The 19,906-nt window shown below is 36.3% G+C and overlaps 2 protein-coding genes across 2 annotated transcripts; one reads left to right on the forward strand and one right to left on the reverse strand.

The window, feature by feature from the left end:
* Positions 1 to 227: 227 nt before the first annotated feature.
* On the forward strand, positions 228 to 1,849 carry gbp (glycogen synthase kinase binding protein). Its single transcript, XM_027149912.2, has one exon. The coding sequence runs from the start codon at positions 508 to 510 to the stop codon at positions 1,006 to 1,008; it is 501 nt and encodes a 166-aa protein (XP_027005713.2). The 5' UTR covers positions 228 to 507; the 3' UTR covers positions 1,009 to 1,849.
* An 11,623-nt stretch (positions 1,850 to 13,472) lies between these two features.
* Positions 13,473 to 18,844, reverse strand: kcnv1 (potassium voltage-gated channel modifier subfamily V member 1). The gene is made up of 3 exons (XM_027148991.2): positions 18,626 to 18,844; positions 16,680 to 17,643; positions 13,473 to 14,496 (listed from the first exon to the last, which is right to left on the reverse strand). The coding sequence occupies exons 1-3, from the start codon at positions 18,659 to 18,661 to the stop codon at positions 13,979 to 13,981; spliced, it is 1,518 nt and encodes a 505-aa protein (XP_027004792.1). The 5' UTR covers positions 18,662 to 18,844; the 3' UTR covers positions 13,473 to 13,978.
* Positions 18,845 to 19,906: the final 1,062 nt, after the last annotated feature.

Consider the following 19,906-nt stretch of genomic DNA (forward strand, 5'->3'; position numbering starts at 1 on the left):
CAATAAGTACAATAAAAGTTTTGTTTATCTGGTGTTATCTTGGGAACCTAAAGACCTGGCCCAAATGAAATAAAACATACTGATCACACAACCACACACTGATCATACATACCCTGCTGTTCCGTTTGTGTAAAGCTATTTGGTTTGAAGACGTAGGAATCAACCATGCGTCATTACAGGGGGTTCTGTATTGTAATTTGAATTAAAATTTTAATATCACGGTCGTATGGGTCTTGTTCAGCTATCAACTTGAACAAAAATCGAGAGAACAATGAGGGCCAATTATTTTTAACAATCATCCGTTTAACGTTAAGCCACATCACAGACGTTAGACTAGATCCTTTCTACCCGCACAAATGGTACGTTCCGTGGGTTGCGTCATTCATTGTTTACAAACCAACCCTAGCGGCTGCTTTTCGTTGGGCAGCGTGGTGGCTGTGGACGCCGGTGAAGTGCCCTCGTTTTCTTTCGAAACAAATTGCTGAAACGTTTAAGATTTACTTGAAAATGCCTTGTCGAAAGGAGAACTACATTCTCTTGGAGCAGTCCGTGACTGTCGATTCTAAAGAGGTGGACGCTCTTGTCACAAAAATCGGCGAGGCTCTTCAGCTGCACAACAATAGCGCTACACAGCAGACGATGTCGCGTCTCCACGGTCTGACCAGCGGTGGTAGCAGCAGCAGCAGCAGCAACAACAACAACAACGTCAAGCAGAGCAACAACAGTAACACTGCCATCGCACAGAAGAGAAATGGCTGCTGTATACGTCTTCGTAGCGGCCGAAAAGCGACCCGAGCAAGTCCATACAACATCCCCGGCTCCAGCGATCAAGAATGGGACCATTTCGGAACGTGGAAACGAAAGGGGCTCGACGGGTCGAGTAACGAAGACGACCCCCATCAGCTCCTACAAGAACTAATTTTATCTGGGAACCTCATCAAAGAAGCGGTTAGACGACTTCAGTTCCCCTCCGAGTCTCAACGTGATTTCTCTAAACAAATCGACTGAAACGGTGGACCGTCACAAAGCCAACGGACAGGAGGAGAACGTCGTGGTGGATTAAATTCGTTATCTGATCACCTCAGCTAACCCAGTTAGCCCAAGAGGTCACGAACTACCACTATAACATTCACACATTATTCAGTTCACAAAGACGAACTTAACTAAAAACCGCGATGTCGGATTAAAACGGAACTGTAAGGTTTTTTCGACTGTTAGCTAGCCGTGTTTTTGTTTGAAATGTGACTCGACGTTCTGACTCTGTCACTAACACGCGAAGGAAGACTGTTCTGAATGAAATGAAATGTAAACGGCAAGTTATTTGTCCTTAAACTCCACACGTATTGTGTTAACATTGTGTTTTGAAACGATATTCCTGCTTGCAGGCTAGTAGACCAAACGGTCGGTGCATCATGTTTGAGTAGCAAGTAAGAGGTTTAGCATCGTGCTACCTTTTGTTTACAGTCTTCTGTCGGTAGCTTGCAACGGGGATGGGCCACTGGTACTTAAACACACACTCTCTCACACAGACACACACACACACACTGAACAATAAGGTACTTCATTTCATGTTTTTGAACTTTCAAACTGTTTTCTACAACCACGTGGATTTCTACATCGAACCCAGGAACTGATCTGTGTTTTAAAGAGAATATCGTTTTGTAATGAAAGAGGAGTGTGAGAAGATTTTTTCACATCAGATTCTCGTTCTTTGAGAATTCCTGTATGGAGTTCGTCGGTTTCTCTGCTTTCTCTCTAATGTCTGTATACTTCGTAACGAAGTCATTTTAACAGCCCTGACTTTTTTCCAGGCAGTTTGGTCTATAATAAACACGGTGTATTTTTTTTTTCATTTGGCTGCTATTCGTGATTTATTCCCTTAATGGTGTGGTGGTGTGTAGGCAAACAAACTATACCTATTACTGAACTTTTTAGTGTCACAGTATGGAAACCTCAATAATATCACATACCTAGGAAGGTGCACAGTGTACATTGTGTACATTTTTAAAGCCTTGCTTTGAAATAAAATGGTGGTCTATTTTTGTGCCCTTAGATGTTTACACTATGCCTACTTTTCTAGGTGAAAGGTACCTATAAAGGAAAAGGGTTTATATCGTTTATAACCCTTTTTTCTGATAGATTATCTAATGAAACCGGTTAAGATGAGCATATGTTGTAACAAACATCAATCTGTACATATTCACTGATCTTCAGCCAAATGCTGTGAGCCGCACACACGTACTATCTGCGGACTCATTCTTCCTCTAGTTCCTGGTAATAGAAGCTTTTTCTGAAAAGCTGCCACGTGTGTAGCAACCAGCAGACTATACTTCCTCTATCAATTACCCTCCCCCTAACACTAGTCACTGCATTACATTATTGTCTCTGTCTCATTGGGTTTAATCTGCTTCTTTCTTTCATACAGATGTTTCACATTGTGTAATGTTTTCTTTCAGTCCTCACAAATGTTAAGCAGCACATTAGTAATCAAAAATCCTTCAAAAATCACAGGGCCAGAGACGTTTCATAAAGTGATAGCGTTAAAAATGAACCAAGAATCTTTAGACCACATTAGAATAAATTACATACATTAACATTTCATTCTTGCATATGAATTTGAGTTTGCTGGGGTTTTTTTTTCTCATTTAAAGTAGATATGTGCACTGATTTTTTATAGGTTCTTATTAATACAATTTTTTGTCCTTTAAGTCTTTAAATTGTACCATAATTGAGTTGGTCTATAGTATGAGATTTTTCAATAAGCAATATTCTATGACCGTTTAAAGGAAAACATTAAAATTGAATACATGCTTTATATTCTACACTCTGCCTGAACAGCTACAGCAGTACTTGTGCCAGGTTGTAAATTATTTCACAATGTACCCCTTTTTTAACTTTGGTTTTCTTTCCCAACATTTAAATACACATTCTGACAGCGCAAAGCTGCATACTGCTTTTAAAAATAGTGGGAAGCAGCTATGAAACTACTGAAGACTTAATACCAGTAATCCTCTCATGAATAACTGAAAATGGTGGTCTAGTCTTGGCACAGCATACATTCCTTATGCCAAGACTTAAATCTTAAGTCATATGCTTGCAGTTAATGTTTGGAAGTAGGTCCAAGTATTCATTGCCCTTTTATACAAATCTAGGACAAGTTTAGAAGAATTATGCTCAGTGCCTCATACTTCAGTGTTCTCCATCTCAAAATAGTCCCTCAGCTACAGTAATTTATAGTACACCATCTCATAAATGTTTACCCAGAGCAAAGAAGGGCATTGTAATCTCACCAAGCCAAGCCTTTAATATATATCATGATGTATCAGGAACCACATCTGCCAAAGTAAAATGGAGGGATGAAAACCATTTTATTCAGACGTTGGTTTGATGATGATGATGATGGTGGTGGAGTAGAGAGCACATTGGTGTAAAAAGACCAAAGCATTGAGGAAACAAATATTTTTTGGGAACAAGATTTGTATTCCATTTAAGGAAGCAAGTGGATCCAAAACTACCAATTTCTGCTGTTTAGAATACAGTATCTGTTTCATTTCTGTATCATGCTATCAAAAGCATTGTAATAGTTAATCAATCTAATGTAAGTGTCTTCATATTTCCAGTAGCTGATGGATTCGAGATTTCAGATTCAGTAATAATCTGTTAACACGCTGTTTATTTCTCCAACACCAGAGGCATTAACTTAAAAGTTAGAGAGCTTTTTTGTGTGGCTTCATGTTCTGAGGTGAATTTCCTCTTCACGTGTGGTCAAAGCCACACTAACCTTATTTGAGGACAATTGTATTATTTTTGAATGTCAAAATAAAATGGCACTTGATATTTAAGGATGAATGTTTAAATTGAGGTATTCACAGTAGGTCGAGGAGAGAATGAGATGCCTCAGTCTTAATTTAAGTTGAGAGAGCTTTCATTAGGAAAAGAAATGTAAACTAGTGTGGCCTTATACAGAAATTAACACTCAATTTGCTCAAAGTTCATTATGCTATTGTGTACTCATCTACTGGTTTACTGATAGTCATGTAAAATATTCATGTAAAAAATTTAAAACATTTCTGCATAACATAGTGCAGATCTTTCACTTAATTGTCTGTAAGTTCATACACAATTAAGTTAATGAAGACATCATTAATACAATGTATATTCATGAAAATTCATTTTCTCATTGGGTATAACATTTATTACACTGTAGGCAGTAGATACCCAGTGCTAGTCTAGAATATTTACTCATTTGTCTGACTGTTTGTTCCAGTTTTCTGCCAAAGCAATTAACCATATTTCAGTAAAATCACTAAGAATTCAATATGATAGGCAGGCTGTTGTTTGGGCTGCTTTATGACATTTTAAGAACATAATACCCAAACACCCCCTTATCTTGCTTTAGGCTTCGATGTCCTGTTATCTGTTTCTGTACTCATTTCTACCTCTTTTCTACCCAAAATCAAGTCACTGACAGAATTGTGTACCAATAAGAGCAATATTCATGTGTAATGCTAAAAGATCTTTAAGAGAGGATATGTACAGTATTTTAGATCAGAGAACATTGTCTTTGAATATTCAGTTTTCTTTCCCATATTCTCACCTTGCAATGATATATATATATATAGTATTTAAATTAGGAAATGATGATATTTTTAAAACAAAGAAAGTAAATGTACAATGTTGTGAAAATATAATATTCAAGATTGTTCACTGTTTCTGGGTCCCTATTTAAATATAAGCAGATTTGTCGTATTGGCCGTGTTATTGACCATTTCTGTGTACAAAAGCTCAGACGTTGCTCATGTCTGATCTCCTCTATAGAGGCATGTGTTTAGGTGACACTCCTAAAATGGACCAATATATTTTGCACAAAATAAACATTTCTACTTTTCAGTCAAGTTGTTGTACATGATATAATTCGAAAATGAAAATTTAAAATTGTATTAAATTAGACCTCACAAATTTGCACCTCATTGTATATTATAACAGTTTAATGTAGCTCAAAGAGCAGGTTCAGGTTGTTAAATATAGAAATGAATTAATTATAAGCAATATTATTAATCATTTCTAACGGCCATGAATTGTATCCTCCAGCAGAGGGCAATGAAACATAAATCACTGCACTTCCTTCTTCAAGAACAACAAATGTGGGCATATGGAAAATGAAGATGAAGAATGGATTGCAGCTTTTCTGCATTATTCTGAATCATAGCAGTGAATTGATCACATAAATACTCCTATGATCGAAACTCCCATACTCATAAATGTATATTCACTGAAATTGGACCTTCTTTTCTTTTCTTTACATGGATCACCACAAAATGGCAGACTTTCATAATATTCCCTTCTAAACAAACTTGATAATGTGCACACCATCAGCAGTGAATGAACCATCACTAGTGAATGAAGTATTTTAAGAACAGTTACTTTTACAGGAGAAAAAATAAAATAATTATTGTTATTCAAATACCTAAACCAGAAAATGGTGGCACATGTGTAGGTTTAGTCTGGTGGCTGATTTAGTTTAGCCCAATTGTATTAAACAAAACATGTTCAAATGAGTAGATGTTCTCTTCTTCTTCTGTGTAAGCCATTCATAGAAAATATACTATATGTCAAGATTGTCTGCAGGTCACAGGTGGTGTCATGGGGCATTAACAGTTCCTATAATTCTTGCTCTAGCTCAAATTGTACCTGGAGTTCTAACAGATATACGCCAATTTCTAACTCATTCCTCACCTTCCCACATGCCAAAGGCTGTTTCTGTAAATGTCACAACAAGTAAGGCACAATAATTTTATGCATGAGCCTTATGTAAGTCCAATGTTTTTTTAACTTGTCCTATATTCTGACCTACATCACAAAATAATGATGATTAAAAATAGGAACTCAGAAAACAAGTGTTGGGAATCCCATGGATGTTATATCATAGAACAATACTTTTCTCTGATACACTCAGAATGAAATCTAGAGCATCAAATCCGGTCTCCTGATTGTTTGATTACTGAGACATTTAAAATATGAGGAATAAATGTCCTCCATGTACTTAAGAGCGGTAGTGCTTGTTTTATCCATAATGTCTAATGTAAAGCACCAGCAGTCAGGCAGATTACTTCAACTATGTGGTGTTTCTTATTATGCAACATTGTCCGTAATTTTATTATTATAGGTCACCTGTTATTTCCAGATTTTATGATTGTACTGTATATCATTGATATACATCATCTCAGGCAATTTCCCGTAATGATTTAAAGGCTTGTTTAATCAAATCCTACACACATCACCCCTCAACTTGTTTTAAACAAGAATTATATTTCCATCTACTTCCTTTCAGTCTGGACCAGTTTCCTTTGGAAGACTTATTTCCTGTTTGCTTGTTTCCTAGCCATGTTGCAGCAGTAGGAACAAAAGTGAGCAGACGGCTCAACTGAGCAGTCTCGAGGTAGAGGAGATTGGCTTTACTGAATTGGTACACAGATTAGAGGAGCTGGCAGTGAGTACAGGACAAAAACAAGCCGTGTTTCTAAGGATGCAACAGCGTATTGAAATGCAGAGCTCATATACAGAGTGCCACTTAACTTACAGAGACAGATTCAGATGTACCGTATGATCACTGGCAATGTCTCATTCAAACATTAAGTTAGTTAAAATCAAGATAATCATTTTATAGATTAAACCTGGTTTGGCAAGTTTTAAAATGCAGTAAGTGGGAAGAGGAAAGGAAAATGGATGCATAAAATAAACACAACTTTAGATGAGGTACAGATTTTTATATTATATCTTAATAATCTGGGAAATAAAGTTGTCTCTGTAATATAGAATGTTCCTTAGGTCTTAGTAAGCAGAGATTCTAATCTAGAGAAACATGTGTATATAATTGAAAAAATATATTGATTTTTTTTTTGTTTTGTTTTTTACAAAAATATTTTACATAATAAAATATTGATTTCATCTGTGATTTCTTTTTTATTTAAGCTTAAAAATACATTGGAGATTATTAATTACATACATTATTGATTATTAATGGGGTATATAGTTATTGATTTACAAAATAGTGAATATTTTGTATGTCTTGTTATTGTTGTTATTGCTGTAAGAATGAATCATATATAAAGATACATAGAACAGCATCTTATTATGTAGACTAGTGTGTTCAGACAATATAAGAATATTTTGATGTGCTTGGAGAAGATCTGGTCTATCTGACTTATTCCATTTTCATTTGTATAGTGCTTTATTTGTAAATCAGTTAACTATTAGATGTAAGTTTTAAATGATTAAATGTATCTCTAATAAGCAACCCAGAGATGATTAGCGGTTAAGGTGTTGGACCACTAATTGGAAGGTCATGAGCTCAAATCCCTGGTCCACTGAGTGTCCCTTACTGGGCCCTTGAGCAAGGCCATCAATTGCTCAGTTGTATAAAAAAATACATAAAATGCAAGTTGCTCTGGAAAAGGGTGTCTGCCAAATGTAAATGAAACATGCCTGATAATAGAGCAATGTTTGTGCATGTGAAAGTGGTCTGTGTTGACTATGCCAGTTTCAATCTACACATGTAAAAAAAAAACAACTCAACAGTTTATTTACATTTTGCTTCAAATTCATTTATTCATTATTTCATATATTTCAATGTTTCATTTGTTAATGTCAAATGGGAGTGCAAATTTTTGTAGACATTGAAGCTGCTGTGTTTCTCCTTACCTCTTCACAGTCCATTACACTTCAAGGTCTAGCTGGCAGTTTTCTCTTTCAGTAATTCTGCTTGTTGCTATGTAGCTAGCTGACTCATGTTTAGCTGTATCTTCGCTTGTTAATAACAATACTGTTCCAGCTTTTGCATTAGCATTTGAGACTTTTTAAAAAGCAGATATTCTTCTTGCTGAGAATGTGAAACCCTTTTTTGTTTCTCTAGCTCATAAACTGATGACCTCACCCAGTCTTGCTCTTGTTATTGTTTAGCTAAATGGAGTAATTTTCTAGTCAATGCCAGATGCACTCAATTTGTCCTTCTAAAGTTGATGAGTCTGACATAGCCTTCAGTTCCACCAAAGCCTTTCTAGCCACTAGTTCTGCACGGTGTCATGTTGACTCCATCATTTGTAAGTTTTGTGTCAGTTCCAGCATGGCTCATTTATAGGAACTGTTAGAAATTTTGCTACAGCCATAGCAGCAGCAGCAGCTGAATGACATTTGTGTCAGATAAAGTTCTTTGACATGTTGTGCTGATATTAACCTGTGCAAAGTACTGTATGACCTGACTATGTCCAGTTGGTCAATGTATACATATTCATTCATTCAGTCATATCTTGTAGTGAAGGCTGCATGTAGCTTTTGGTTTTGGTAGATGTATTTTAATGCTTATTTGCATGGGATTACCCTATCTGCATGAGAGAGAGAGAGAGAGAGAGAGAGAGAGAGAGAGAGAGAGAGAGAGAGAGAGAGAGAGAGAGAGAGAGAGAGAGAGAGAGAGAGAGAGAGAGAGAGAGAGAGAGAGAGAGAGAGAGAGACCAGGGAGGCTATGTGAAGAAAAGTATTTCAATACAATGTATATGTGTCAAATAAAGGCCTCTTCTATGAGCACTTTTTGAGTGGTGCACAATTATTGCCACTCTGTAATGAATGTGGCACAATACAGTATACAGTTTTGAGCATTTTTATCAAAGTACTGAACGTTTGTTTAAGTCATATAATATGTGCAATGCAGCCCCATGATAGTGCCAGAAGCAGGTGTTCATTGTTGATAGCCATTATAGCTACTGTAGCTTCTATCTGGTGTTTTCATGTTTTGGCAAGTTTCAGCAAGTATGAAATGTCAGACAGTGTTTTTAGCTCTTACAATGCCAATATCAGACTGGGATCTGGGATTCAACAACAGTTATTTCTACTAAAATTCACACAGTCCACTATATAATTTACTGCAAAATGTCCGCTAACCACATACAGGTGCACTGTGTCACAACATGGAGAAAGACATAAATGTAAGAGGTACATGGCAATTGTCATTGGTCATTTTGTTTGTGGGTTTGTGGATATTCAAGACTGGGAAGACACCCAGTGCAGCACCTGTTCATGAACCGCAGGGTCCAATTGTAATAGTTGTGTGACAGTTAGCTTGTTTGTGATGAGCAGCATATACTGTATAGCACTACAGATGGATACTAAACTGTTTATTATTAATGGTAAAATGAAGCAGACTAGTAGCAGACTGATTATTGTAGAATCTACAGAGGGATGACATTGTATATCTTCCCCGTCTTACACAAAATGTATATCCAAGTTTAATAGTGTAGTAAATATACTTTATAGTATATAAGTAATTATGATATAGTACCTAACAAATATAAATAACAGTGTCCTACGAATAACAGTGACCTCACCACATTTGATAGTAGCAAAAACCTATTGTGCACAGAACTTTTGAGTGTTCTGTTATTATATTAAACACAATATTTTGTTGTTGATACACATCACCCGAGTCAGAAATACTTGGTGGAAATGATGGTTTTAAAAAATAGGCTATATTAAATAATGAATGCCATCTGTCCTATGGATTTGTACTTACAATTTAAAGAAACTGGTGTGATTTGCTAGACACTATTTTGATATTATAAATATTTCAACCTGACTAATGTGCTCTTGAATTGCCCAATCAATCGCTTGGGCGAATATACCAGCATGCAGTTTGCTTTTGCCTTAAAGTTTAACCCTGCTATGGCAAGTTTATTGGATCTTTATACAGATAATACTTAAACATACTTATGCATGTGTATTTTTAAATAGTATACATATTAAAATTTCACATTTATTTACTGTACTGTATATTCAAGAAATATCCAATTCCCTAACTTGTCACCAGAAAAAAATCTGTTCTTACAGTAGCTGATACACTGCTACTCTGTGCAGCTTCCTTCTGTTATCACTCAATTAAAACTATTTTTTATGACCAATTAGTGACACCATATTGTCCTCTGGTTGATATATTGCTTTGCTTGTTTTTTTTTTATTGTATATCGCATTGGATAACAGCGTCGGCTAAATGTAACGTAATGTTAATGTAATATATGGATTGAACTAAGTGATGTGATGTATGAGCGAATTTCAGAAATTTAGTTATATAAGCACCTTCCTCTCTTAGACCTCACACATGTCTAATTAGGACCTATTGTGTGATGCTCTGATCAGATAGCAGCTCTATGAGGCCACTCGAGAGGACACCTTTGAGCAAAAGGGACACAAGAGTAATTTAGTGTGCTAATGTGGGACTAAAAGAAAAGTTAATTAGTGTCATCACCAGATTCAGTCTGTGAACAATAGAATCCAGAGAGTGGACAGTTGCTCATAGAAGATAAAGGATAAAAGGCTCTCAGGCCTATTAATGTTTCATTTCAAACAGCACATTAAAGACATATTCCAGATTGTTCATACTCTGTCCAGATTCACTGGGTGTTGTTAATGATGGCATACAGAGTATTTGTCTGACTGTTCAAAGAACAACTGTTCCTAAGTAATTACACCGAATCACTTAAAAATGTACAAAGTTACTTAGCACAAATCTTGTAACCTTAAAGAGTCATATGAGAACTAGTTGACATACAAAGGGGATCTATAAACTACCCACATATTTTAAAGGAAACTGAACATCAGAATGCTCTACACTAAATTACTGCTCATAAATAGTCTTAAACCATCATGTGGCACAAAAACTAGTCATTCTCTGCTGCTTGCTTTCCTCAGTGACTTGTCAACTCTTCAGTCCATGCCCTGTAAAAATGTGTCAAATGAAGTAAATCCATTTGTATTTAAAACTCTCTAAATATATGACACAGAATCCCAATCACAAAATGAGAACACATCCATCTGGACCACTGTTTAACCCCATATTTACTACAATTTAAACATTACACATACTTTACAGATGAAAAATGATACACGGGTTCAGTATTCATTTATAGAAGGACATCCAAGTTTTTGTTCAGCACTAAGAGCAATTTGCATTTCATCCCCTGGTCAAATATTAGAAACGGTCAATTCACTGTTCTTCCTTGAATGTTAGAAAGAGAGCATGACTTTATCATTTTGGCCTGCAATTGGATGATTTTTTTTTATTTCGGCAAAGCCAAATAAAAAAGATAAGATAAGATGCAACCCAGCTTATAATTTTAGATTAGAAGAATGATATTAGTAAATATCTTAATAATTAATCTCTAATAACAATAGTAAACCTAATAGCAAAACATTATTACAGCAGGTTGTTTGTACAGCAGTCCTATCTGAGATGAATTGTTCCATCCTGTGCCCAGTTTTACTGGTATATGCTCCAGATCCATCACAGCCCTGATCATGGCATTTATAAAAGACGAACAAATGAATGAATGTTTGCAAAGCATTGTAGAAGTAGGTGAATACTTATTGAAGATGTTGGGTGGGATTGTTCCCAAAAACGGAAAGATAACAATTCAACATGTTAGTCTCCTGGCTGTTATTTGTAAGCATTTCAAATATTTTCCTCATGACACATTCTGCAAAGGACATGGGAATTGGGGGGTGCTGAGGCTTTTCAACATTCTCTTTCTTTGCTTTTAGGACTCTTTCAAGTGCAACTGCAGCTGCAACAGAAATAACTAAAACTAAAATAATAATAGTAATGGTATAGAAAGCGCACATCACATGTCTCCTGTCAAAGTTCCAGCACCCCCAGTGTAAAACTGTCCTTGCATTCTGCTGTCCTCAATCCTTTGCAGTTCTCATTTGGCCTTCATTTTGACTTTGCAGCAGTCACACTGCAGAAATCTTTTTATGGTGCTGAATTCTTTTCCAAAAATGTGATAAATCCCTGAGAATAGGGAGCTTTCTGCTTTCTGCGCACTGCTTTATAGTGTTGGTAAGGTGTTTAAATTCTCTCAGCTGAATGCATATTGAATTATTAGCATTTTAAATTTTATATATAAAATTTTGACTATTGCTGAACAAATACCCTGTACCTATCTCTTAGAAAATGTATTAAATTATACAGCATACATTATTCTTGGTTTGTAGTGAGGAGTTATGAATATGATTAAAAAGGCTGTTGAATGAGCAAATCAAGGTCTAGCATCATCGAGGTGAATCAAATACTGAATTTTGTAACGCTTTGCAGACATAAACTGACAAATTTTCCAGTACAATATTGCTGAATATTTAAATTCTTTAGAACATGGCAAAAAAATCTTGCTTCATTAAAAATGATTTTCAGAAAACATGCATAAAAATAGCTTTATTATCATTACATATTTCCCTTTGCTCATAGATACTCCATACTCATGTACAGTATCTGAGTCTTCAAGGACACACAGCTTTCCTCCTCCATGTCAGTCTGACCTATTTGTGAGATACCACATTGCTTCATGGGTTGCTTTAACACTCTTTTTTTTTTTTTTTTTTTCAAATTCAGTGTCACTGGTCTCTGTAGAATAAACAGCTTGAGCAATGTCCTTCATTTACCATAGGAAGGATATCCCTCCATATCTATCTATCTATCTATCTATCTATCTATCTATCTATCTATCTATCTATCTATCTATCTATCTATCTATCTATCTATCTATCTATCTATCTATCTATCTATCTAATTGAAGAATGAAAATTGAACAAAAAGATCCATGTTTGTTATTTGAACATTCTTTAATATTTGAGTATGCTATCTGAACTTATCCCTTTAACAAGAAAAGGTTCATTTTTCTGTACTGTTGGACTATTGCTGTGTTCAGACATATTTATATTTAAAATACGGTACAGCACACAGCCAGCTTTTCTTATGGACATTATGTACTATATAGCCAACACAGCTGCTAACCTCAAGATGTGTGTCAGTGATTTAAAAATGTATGCATAAGCCTTTGGAATAATGTTAGCCAAGCAATCTATTAGTTTATGCTCCATGACCATTAAAGTATGTAGGCGTCTGGCAACCTGCCTCGATTCCCGCCATTTATATTCAGTTATTTGCAATTCCTTTTCTAATTGCTTTCTTTAAAAAAATGAATGGCACTTGTTGTGGCATCAGCATCAAGTTGTTATTCTTTACAGTGACTGGAAAGATCCAATGCTCATAGGGAAAAAAGCAGACGCATAGATTATAGGTCCGGTCTGTCTTTGTGTGAGAACCAGGAATATTCTGAAAATTCTTTTGAGCAACAGCTTGAATCAAGTTATGTCATGTTGGGTCTTCTCTCGTTCCCTTTTTGACTCATATAATTATATGGTCAATTTTCTCTTGTTGGTGGTTATTAGAAGGCAGGTAGAAGGGGAAGCTAGCCATCCAGAGAATAGATAAACCCTTATCCCTGTGCATCAAACACATTCAAATGCATTCTATTTATACCTCAACCTGTACAGACTGCCTGTTCACCCAGCATCCTCTGATCTGTCTTATAGTAAATATGTGGATTGTATAACGTGAAGTAGGCAGGGAAATTACAAAGCAAACAAGAAGATACAAGAAAAAACATGCAATTTATTACATTTATGATTACTAAATACTTACAAGATTCTACTTTTTATTCACATTGTTGTACCAAATAAAAGTGATCACAGTATTTTCAGTGTATCTACAGCAAATTGCAGAAAGAAGGCCAAACTGTCTCTAATCTATAAATATCAAGCGTGTGTTCCTGCAAAAGAGGGAGCATTTAATAAGCTGACTCTTAAATGGATGTTGTGCCTTTTATATTTTTTCTGCCCTCCATCTCTATTGTTTCATAGAGCATTCATATTCAGATTGAACGCAATATTACAATGAAATAAAATTAAATGAGAAATGTAACTAAATGATCAATCCTTGCTCAACATCATTGAATGCACTGAAAACAATCTATGCCACACTTGCAGAATGTATTAGATTTATTACATGTACTGTAAGTTAAAGTTAGAAGGTACATTTTAAATAAACATTCTAGATTTTTCACTTCAAATTTCACTTGAGTAAGTTCTGCCTGTTTTGTCACCAGACATCTTCTCCTGCACTGCTGCGTGTACTTGTCCTCTCTCTGCTGTACAGCCGCAGCAGTTCTAGCACACTGCGAGCGTAGACATCACGCAGGTTTAACCCTATGGCTGGTTGCATCCCATCTGAGGTTGAGTTGCGCTTCAGACGCTTCAGTGCCTCACTGTGCCGTAGCGCTACCTCCTTCATCTTCAGAGTGAAGTAGCAGACCGAGAAGCGGTCGTTGATAATGGCAATGGGAAGAGCAAGGACAAGGATGCCTGAAAGAATACAGATGAAAGCTATGACTTTGCCAATGGCCGTCTCTGGGCGGATGTCCCCATAACCCACAGTGGTCATGGATGTGGTGGCCCACCACCAGGCGCAAGGCACATTGATGAATGTAGTCTCAGGCATGTCATGCTCAATGGCGTACTCCACCATGGCAAATATGGAAATTCCCACAGAGAGGAAGAGCATCAGCAGGCCCACCTCCTCATAGCACAGCGCGATCGTCATGCCCAAAGACTTCAGACCTGATGAAGAGTGTATATAATATGTTAAACACAGGCCACATGTTTTTGGAGCATCTGGAAGACTTAATTATTTTTAATATGTCCATTAAACATGATTTCTGGAGGAGATTTTAGGTTCAGATGCTGACAGTTGGCTGTATTTAGAGTTTAGTTACACATCCATATTAAGGATTTAATAATGAAACATATAATGTATAATATATATTCATAGCTCAGATGTAACCGCAATTCTAAATATTTAAAATGTTTTTTGTTTTTTGTTTTTTTGCACTGTGAACATTGGAGTATGCAATCTTAATTGGAGACCTTATTATAAGGATCAATTGTTGTGGTTAAAGTCATGGCAGATGAATGCTTAGTCAGCCTACCTTTCAAACAATGGCCATGTTTTATTTGCAGGCGTGCACCTGGGCTCAGTTTATTATTTTGTGATAGTATTTAATTATGTTATTTGCTATATTTAATAATTTATTTGCAACACAATGCTAGGACTATTCATGCAGAAATATTTTCACAATATGCACAATTAAACATATATAAAGGTTTCTTTCAATATTAGCCATCTTCCTATTCATATATCACAGTAATTTTCATATATATCATTTAGAAATTACTTTTGTTACATCATATTGACGAAAATTGTACAGTAAAGAAGGTTATTCTGTTTTATAGTATTCTACAGTCTGCATTTGTATCCCTGAATTTTTTATGCTTAAAGGCATGTAATTGGTGTAGACACTGTCTTTGAATACATTTAACTTTTATCCACAAAAATAGTGCTATAACTTGTAGCAAACTTGGCCTCAGAATATATTTAAACCCTGAAAGTATAAGCCACCTGAGAGCCAATAAATAACTGCGTATATCATTCAGTAGAGTGCATTTATCATCATATATCTGCCTTGAATAACATTAGTTTAAGTTGCCTATATCTGCCTTTAATAACATGTAGTTATAGTATGGTGTATTAAGCAATGTTTCTGTAAATGAATAAAATGAATTTACGCATGTTCAAATATATTGCAGCATAATCTGACTTTATTGGCTGCCATCTGATCTGTGTTTCCATAATCAGATTAACCACAGCAAAGAACAAACACAGCCTGTGTGAAGTAGAGTGAATATAATCTCACACAATATTAAAATGTCATGTAAATAATGCTGGCTGCTGTTCTTACTGTGAGTTATCAATCTGTCATCATTTCTGATTTTACTGTGCCTGCTCTTAAACATTAAACTGAGAAAAGAATGACTTTAATATGTGTTCTTAATTCATCAAACAAAAAACATGCTTGGATATAATAGGTAAATTGTATGATAAATTAATAAAGGCAGTTTTATTATTTACTGTAGTTGTACTATCATCAACATTTACTTAACAGTTTGTAATGAAACCGTGAAATCTCAAGCAAGCACCTATTTTCCTTTTTTAGACTTTAGTCATATATGCATCTATTCCTTAATTATTCAGGACCCTCTCAGGACCCTCTCACTGCAGCATTCACACAATCAAAGCTGGACTTAATGTGCTATAAAACTTCTATTCTGTTGCATAGCCTCTTCCTGCCAGTCTCTATGGGAAGAATGTCCAAATATTAATTATGAATTAATTTGCCCATTCTCTCTCTTTCTCTCTCTTTCAGATAGCTTGGGATAAAAAGATAATGAACAATGATATCAGCCAAATAGAAAGTATATTTCATTAAAATGGAGCATAAACAGATAATTAACTTACTGAGAGTAAACTGGAAATTTCTGAACAGTTAATCTTTTCATTTCAATTTAGTTGCATTTTTAAGAATTGCTGGTTAAATGGCAGTTCTAGGTCATTCAGAATTAATTCATGACCCATATGTTTACATGTTACAGCTATGGCCCTTTTAATTAGCATAATCTCTTCCAAGAGAGAGTAAAACTATAAGGAAAACATGGACACTCCTAGTTAGGAACTTATCTTGAATGCATTTTTATGTAAATACATTTAACAAATATTTTTGTTTAGATTAACTTTGGCCTATTTTTACATTTATTATGACAATCTGATCTCATGATAGATGTGCAAAAATATAGTTGTATTTCTAATATAAAAACAGTCTCATGTTTACCTAAAACGTATTGGTTCTGATCTTTGTAACAAGTCCTATAAAACTTGTCCCCCAAACATGTTTCAACTATGATAGTACCTGTGGAATGACGTCCAAGTTTCAGCATTCTGAGAAACCTCATCAGTCGGAGAACCTGCACTACTCGTCCCACATTCTCCAATTCTGTTGAGCCTCCATGCAGATTCTCCACTGCTAAGGTGATATAGAAAGGCAGGATGGCCAGCAGGTCAATGATGTTCACCACACTCCTGCTAAATTTACATTTGTCCTTCACACACATGAACCTGAGCAGCAGCTCCCCTGTGAACCACACAATACAGATGTACTCAAGAATATCCAAGACAGGTGCACCAAGGATAGTAAAGTCCAGAGAAATCAGAGCCATGTTCACGATGGACACAATCACAAAAAACATAGACAACGTCCCATACATTTTTGCGGCCCTGGACGAATCTGGCTTCTCCATGAGGTCCCAGAGATGCCGGCGAATGTCCTCACACAGTACTCCACTGAAATCATCCTCTACACCATTCATTTCAACATCATTTTCAATCTCTATGGATTCTTTCATTTCCTTCTTGCGATAGTACCTGTCCCTGCAACAGTGGTCTATGCAAAGCTCATCAATACCCCAATATTCAATTTCTTGCAGAAAGGAGAACACACACAGTTCCTCTCTAACATGCAGATGGCCTGTCTTGTAAAAGTTTATGATGTATTGAAAGGTTTGAGAATTGCGGTCAAAGAAGTACTCATTTTCACGAAAGTCTGCATCATCACACAGGTCTAAAGCTGAATCTTGGGTGGAGAGTGCCAGCTTGCCCAGGCGCGTCTCAGGGTGAGAGGCCAGCAGCTCCTGAGAGAGAATGTAGCGGCTTCCACCGACATTAATGATAAAAAAGTCCAGAGGATTGTCATTTGGTGGAGGGGGTTCACTGAAGAACACACTGGAATCCTGAGACACCACTGAGGCATTGTCCCCATAGTACTCTGCTGTACTTGAAGCATCACTAATCATAGTGCTCTGGATTGTGTAAAGCCTCTGCAAACAGAAAATAAATGAATCAAACTAATATAATACAATAGTTACAAATGAAAAGTCTTTAGTTTGGATAATGTTACTATGTGTCTATCTATATATTGAGCCTACGTTCGGGGAAAAAGATATATATTCTCATGTATAATAGAACACCATTCACTGAATGAGCACATCCCCTAAACTGTTTCCTCCTCCACCCTCATCACTGAGTGATCCCACATTACACACTGAGGGAGAGAAGAAGCTCTTGGCAGTGCCCTACTTCTCCAAAGCTGCTCAATGAGATTTAAATATTTTAGCTAGCCTTCCTAATGAATTGCTTTAATGCTACTATTCTTGCAATCATTAATTCTCCTGGGTAACTTCCTCTCTATAATATTGTCATGATAGTAATTTTGAGGCTTGCATTTTTAATCAGATCTCATGAAAGAGGATGAACAATGTCCCATACCACAGTGAACAAACAGATGTGCGACAAATTGATTACATTTATTTACCCAGTATTTAAATGTAAACTAAAACAGCAGCAGCAGTAGTAGTAGTAGTAGTAGTAGTAGTAGCAGTAGTAGTAGTAGTAATACTAGTAATAGCATTTTCTATTTTAAAAAATATTATTTAAATGTAGTTTCACATAATTCCATCCGCACTATGACATATGTAACTGAGCAGCTTAAAATGGTCAGTGCTCTGTAATTTCTGGTGGACTTCAACACTATCAATAATATATCCATAGTTTGAAATGCATTAAAAATGCAACATATAATAAAAAAAATATGTCATATAGGCTTTAAAAAAATGTGTGAAGACTCATTTGAGATAAATTTATTTCATTAAGACAGATTTTTTTTTTAAAAGATTACAAAAAAATTGAGATAATAATAATAATAATAATAATAATAATAATAATAATAATAATAATACATTATTGTTTAGGTAAGACCAAAGCAGCAAGTAATTAAAGTAATTAGAGTACTGATTAGCCTACTTGGGCAATGTTTTGGAAAAGATGATCACAGTTCATGCTCCTCTTTGCTGTTCCCTGTTGTGGCTAGTCGAGCTGGGATTCGTAGCTGCAGGTTCATACCGTTGATCTGTGATCGTTTAGTCGTGTATCTGCGCGCAAAACCAGCAGGCTTGTGCCGTGCGCGCTCACGTTTACGTGTAGTTTAAAGGTTTGGAGGGAGCGAGAGCTCGTGATTGGTGATTCAGGAACGAATCACGCCTTTTAAACGACTCTTCTATGCGCATCAAACGAATCGAGTCACGAAAACGAACGGAACAGTTTTCTTTCCTACAGTGTATAACAAGTACAATCCTGATAAATGATGCTTAGTGCATGATGTTTAGGCTATGGATCTTTATAAACATTTCACTCTTAACTAATATGTGATATATTGGGCGGCCACTTAAAAAAATACGAAACAAAACAAAAAATAAAAATAAAACATAATATGAAAACTACTTGAATAAATTTCTTTTCATATTTTAGAGTGTTACAACATGCAAGTGGGATTGAAAAAATCTGAGACCACACTGAAAAACTGGGATTTTTGGTTTTCGAATTTAAAATTTAAAACAAACAGCCAAACTGTTGAAAACAGTACTCAGCCCCATCCTCTACACCCTGTTCACTTACTGTACGACTGTGTCGCCTCCCATAAGGACAACATCATCCTGAAGTTTGCGGACGACACTGCAGTGATAGGACGCATCATAGGGAGGTGGCCAGTTTGGTGCCATGGTGCGGAGACAACAACCTCACCCTCAACACGGACAAGATGAAGGAAATGATAGTGGACATGAGAAAGGAGAGGAGAACGCATCAGCCACTGTTCATCCGAGAGCTTGAAGTGGAGAGGGTGAGCAATTTTAAATACCTGGGTTTCCACATCAGTGAGGACCTCACTTGGACACCTCACGTCAAGCAGCTGGTCAAGAAGGCCCAACAGCAGCTGTATTTTCCGAGGAGGCTGAGGAAGTTTGGCATGTCGCCTAAGATCCTCAGCAACTTCTACAGCTGCGTCATCGAGAGTGTCCTGACCAACTGCATCACTGTGTGGAATGGCAGCACTTTCATGGACCGCAAACACCTGCAGAGAGTGGTGAAGACTGCGCAGAAGATAATCAGGACTCCACTGCCTTCTCTGCAGAGCATCTACCACCACAGAGTCCACAGGAGAGCTGCTTCCATCCTTAAAGACCCTTCCCACCCCCAGCATGGACTGTTCACACTTCTACAATCAGGACGGAGGTACAGAAGTGTGAA

The sequence above is a fragment of the Tachysurus fulvidraco genome, chromosome 3 (assembly GCF_022655615.1).
Source record: "Tachysurus fulvidraco isolate hzauxx_2018 chromosome 3, HZAU_PFXX_2.0, whole genome shotgun sequence".
Classification (NCBI taxonomy): domain Eukaryota; kingdom Metazoa; phylum Chordata; class Actinopteri; order Siluriformes; family Bagridae; genus Tachysurus; species Tachysurus fulvidraco.